At 39.6% G+C, this 5202-nt stretch overlaps 1 protein-coding gene across 1 annotated transcript in view; it reads right to left on the minus strand.

Moving 5' to 3' along the window:
- Positions 1-1719: 1719 nt before the first annotated feature.
- Positions 1720-5202, minus strand: part of PEX2 (peroxisomal biogenesis factor 2) — a 21088-nt gene continuing 17605 nt past the window's right edge. Inside the window, exon 2 of the mRNA XM_015420486.1 lies at positions 1720-3957. Within this exon, the coding sequence (XP_015275972.1) occupies positions 3026-3940 (915 nt within the window). The 5' untranslated portion in view covers positions 3941-3957 and the 3' untranslated portion in view covers positions 1720-3025. The remainder of the gene's footprint in view (positions 3958-5202) is intronic.

The raw sequence follows: 5202 nt of genomic DNA on the forward strand, positions 1-5202 counted from the left end.
TCTCAGAGGTCCTGTGACTTCATATTACAGCATACATTTTGTGCACAGAAGGTCCCAGGTTCAATTCCACCCATCTCTACTTAAGAATGTCAAGCAGGTGGTGTTGGGGAACACTGTTCTCTACCCAAGACCTGGAGAGAGACTGCCACTCAGAGTACATTCCTGAAGTAGATAGATCAATGTTTTTTTGGTACAAAGCTGCTTCGTAAGTTTCATAACACTTTTAAAAGTTCAATGGCCATGTTGCATATATTGGGGAAAAGTTATTTCAAGGGTCTTTCTTTCTTTCTGAAATGTTTGTGTAGAGTGGTAACCCATTCTATCCCTGAGAAAGTTACAAATGATTAGCACAGCTTAGGGGCTGAATGTGTGAAACTCCAATTCAAATTCCAGTCACCTCAGCACCCTGTCTCACCTCAGGTCAAGTCACATGCAAATTATTTGCATATTGAGGAGAGAGTTTTCTCCAACCCCCTTGCATCCTTCTACCCATTACACAGAATGAGACAATAGACTCAGTGGTAGAATTCTGAACTGTGCAGACTGCAAGTAGATATGGTCATGTGCTGAATGCATACCACCGAACGTATAGTAAAGTCATACTCAGGAAGAAATGCTTAATAAGGCTTTTGATATTTGTATGAAGGGGAGATATGTGCCCTTTGGTAGAGACCAGGAAGAATCAGAAGAGGGCATGCAAGTCACTCCTGATTCCTCTCTTACTGTTTTCTTCAAATACCTAAAGCAGTTCAATCAAGCAGCCTTTATTGGCATAACCTACAGAGCATACAACTCAGTTTCCAAAGAATACTGAACATCTTCTTAAAACTTCATACAAAATTTTTGCAACAGTTTCAATTACTACATGGTTCTGCATTGTCAACAAAAAGTAAATCTTACTTTTATCAGGTTTCCCTGAATATTCTCAACCAAGCAGTTAGAAAGGCTCCACTTGGATTTCTCTTATGGAGTAATGGCCTTCAGGTAAGAAAATTACACAAGGCCTTGAATATTTAGTTGGTTCAAATGAATAAAAACCACAGCAGCATTATAAATGTAACTTAATATTCCTTTGCTTTTCCTTTTGTACCCTTAGAAGCTCATTGATTCATTAATCTTGAGCAGCAGAAGACACTTATTTCTTAGACACAAGTGCTAAAAGGACTGAGAACCACAGCCTGCAGTTCAGCATCTTAATATTAGAAATATTAGAAATGTGCTGTAAGCAGCACAGAAACAATGAAACTCACTGGATTTGGTAGTGGTCTGTTCCACGGCTAATTTGGCACTGACACTTCTTGTGACTAACGAGAAAGCAGATAGTTTTAGTTAACACTACCACTGCAAATGGAAGCTGGGTGTGGCGAACAAGGAACAGAATTCTAGAACAGGAAGCTTGGCCCAAGGTCACACAGCAATCACACGGAGAAAGCGGCACACATACTACCATGGCGCTCTGCAAAACCTGAAGCCTTTCTCCAGCCTGAAGAGCTTCCATCAACTTAAATTACTTTCCTGCTGTAGAACACTTCAGACTTTGCTAGACAGAGTGGTAGGGTACAGACTAGCACTTACAAAATATTAAGGCGATGATCATAACTTAAAGTGTTTTGTTTTCAGTTCTTTGCTGTGCACAGATCTTCAATGAAAAAATAAACTTAACAACAAGGTTTCATGTGAAAAGAAGTTCTTTATTCAGCCATTTTTGTTTAGCTCATCAAGTCTATAAATCTTTGTTAGGTTACACTGTCAGCTGCTGGAATACAGTATACAACAGCAATTAAAATCCAAATTAAATCATTTAACTGGAAGGCAGTCAAGGGTGTGGTTTTACCTTCTTTACAATGTTACTGTTGAGGAAAACTCCTCCTGAAGAGTAAGTTCCTTGCTATCATACTGTCATTTATGCCCACCTTCAATGTTTGTCATACATCAACAGAGAGTCAGTTCACTATATGGATAAAGCCATGATCCTGTGATAACTGTCAGAGTATGAAGAGGCCAATGGAGACAGGCTATTTTCCTCCTCTTTGAAAACAGGAATCTAAGAAAATATTTATTTTTACAAGCCTGATTTTGAACAAAATTTCTCAAGGTGAAGATTATGCAAAACATTCTAGCTTTTGCAAGCTACAAAACTGCTCCAGTACTTACTCTTATGCGATAGTACTGGATTATATTCAGGGTAACCTCTACAAAACCCAGACAATATTGTTCACTATGGTTTGAAATGTGGGTCACAGTACTGTGTGGAGAATATATAATCCCATGTACAGTTACAATAGTCTAAGCCCATTGAAATAAACTATTTTAGACTAGAGGAACTCCACACAGGAAATCAACAGGATTAGACTGGAGGAACTTGACACAGGATTGCACTGCAACAGACTTTTGTTGTAGAGAGTACTTTAGTTAGCAGTCTAGGAAGCCTGTATGCTTCTTTAGTACAAGGTGAAGTTGCCTTAAATATCCCATGTAAGTGGCTGCAAAATGTCCCAAGTCAAACTGGCACAATGGTATTGCGGGATCATATCACCACAATGGAATTTGTGAACTGGATCCAAAGAATCTGCAAATCAGGCCTGATTCACTGATGATTACAGCATGCTTGTAATGCCACCCTTGCAAGGGCCGCACTAAAACAGGAAACAAATTGTGTGAAGCAGCTCCCCAGTTCATGGCAAAGTGCACTTCACTGAAACAACCCATTTGGTTTGCATCCAGGTGATTGCACTACACCAGGTTTATCTGCACTGGTGGCAGCAAATGTGAATGGAGTGTCAGCTGCCTTAAAGGGGTTATTGCTTTCATACCTTCAGGTCTGGGAGTATAAATAAAATTGGACACAATCAACAACCATTTCTTTACAAAACCTGCTCATTTTTACAAACAGTGCTAAAATATTTTATATTAATCTTTAAAAGAGGTGAAATTAACAGGCAATGCTGTATTTAACTATCACTGTACGGCAGTTTGGTATATTTCACAAAGTGTGTTTACGGATTTAGGGGAATCCTCAAAAAGGCTAAGTGGATACCTCTTTCATTTCTATCTTGTGTTTTAATGGCTGCAGGTCATGCACTTCCATGCCACATTTAGGACAGGTAAAATACATATCAAATAAGTAGTTACTTTTAAGGCAGTAGTAACAAAACACATGTGAACAGCCAATAGTATGAGGCATAGTTGGCCATTCTCCACAGAGACAGCATTCCTTACTACCTGCTGCCAAAGAACTTTCCTTACTGGAACATCCTGCAACAGCTAATGACCAAGAAGAAAGCCTGAGTTTGAGTTTTTGCATGTTAATAAGGGGCAAAAGAAAAATGAGAAATTCTGCAAACCCATGCCACAAGAGTTCCCTGTTCATGTATTCAAATCCAATTTGACGAATACTCTGAGGCTGACAGAACACAGACCTGATTCCTAAAATACGCTCAGTGAGGGTAGCAAACTTTCCTTTCCGAAGAAAAACCAGGAAGTTCAGTAATTCACAAAGTTTGAGGAGTCCAACTGCTAAATTAATAAAATACTTGGTCTTCCGGAAAGACTCCAAAGGACGATTGCTAAACAAATCGTAACACCTTTCTTCCAGCCACCTACCACCAACAGTGCAAATAAGATACCATAGTTTCTGGTGCTTGCTTAGTGTCTGGTAGTTTTGCTTCTGGGATAAGTCATTCTTGTACTGAATGTTCAGAATAGTCTGTCCCACTGTCGCATTCTTAGAATAGATGGTGAATCTCCACAAAAAAAGCCAAAGAAATGCCTTAACTTCTGGTTCAAAGCGAGCCAACAGTCCAGGTTTAAATCCATGAAAGCATCGAGTAAACTGGGACCAAACCAGCTGCTCCAAGGCTTTGTTTAGTTCAAGGGCATCGAGCTGACTTATTCGGAGTGCAGGGGTCATTTTTTTGCCATTATTGTTGCTGGCTACCATTGTCAACACACTGCTTTCTGCAACAAAGAAACAGCTATTATTAGCAATCTCCACTGGCCTTTTTATGCCTTAGAATAAGTACTATTAGTTTGGGCAACAAGCTTGTGCAACAGATCATTCAAGAAGAATTGAGGCTGCAAGAGACAGAGAGAGTCTGCCTCAAACAGCTAAGCAAAGATCTGAACCCTGGTCTGTCCCCCAGCTCAGCAACTCCCTCCCTCTCCCCCTCTCTGTCTTCATATATGGTACACACACAGAAAGAGCAAAATTGACTCTTAATTTGCTTCCTCTATTGTTGATATCATTTTTAATTGGAATTCATAATGGGTAATGGTACCAATTAAGCCTGACAATTAAGTGTTCAGCAAGTGCAGTATAATAAGCTGAACTCACACCCCCATCCTAGTTTTATTTTAGAACGTCCAGGACTATCTGCCTTCTCTGGATATTTAACTCTTTAGTTGGTTGCCTGAAAAAAGTGACAGCACTCTTTAAAAGTTTGAATAGTCTATTTCAGATCTGTAGTTGTTCAGGGGCAAAGTTCCAGCAATTACCTATTGCTGAAGTGATGATAAAATACAAAAAATTAAGAGGAAGGTTAAAAAAAAGAGAGGAATCATATCACAGTTAAAATGGTTAATAGACCTTAAATGTGTCAGGTGAGCATATTAAGTAGAAATATGGAGAAGATAATGAAGAAAGCCTTGCCAGATGAGCACTTACTGTACCAAATGGTATAAAAGGAAGAATGTGGATGAGAGAAATGTAAGCATTTTTTTAAAGTGCTATTAATGTACAAACAACTGTGCTGTTAGGCAGTTTAATAAGGAGAAATGTTAGGTTTTTCTCTATCTGAAAAGGAGTCTAGCTTAATTTGACTGAAACAAGCATTCAGAAGCTCTGTTTTGCCTTGAAAGTGATGGCCAAATGGTGCTGGCAATTGGGGGGGGGGGCAGCAATGAGGAGGTCCTCTGTCATTCGTCAGTTTCTTTACCTTGAATTTCTTTACTCTTTCACATCAGATTACCTGCCACAGAGCTCTGCTCATTGAGTAGATGACTCTGTGGCATATCAGAGCATTTTTAGTTCACTAAACCAGGCCTGCTCAGTTCCACCACTCACCAATTCTGCAGAACACATCCAATGATAATCTGAGCTGTGCATTAGCGATGCACAATCTACAAAGGTGGCCCAGCCCTCTTTCAGACCACCTTTTCCTCTATTGCTGAATGCTGATTGCATCTGTAGCAAATGGGTATTCC

The sequence above is a fragment of the Gekko japonicus genome, unplaced genomic scaffold (assembly GCF_001447785.1).
Source record: "Gekko japonicus isolate JY-2015 unplaced genomic scaffold, Gekko_japonicus_V1.1 scaffold475, whole genome shotgun sequence".
Lineage (NCBI taxonomy): Eukaryota > Metazoa > Chordata > Lepidosauria > Squamata > Gekkonidae > Gekko > Gekko japonicus.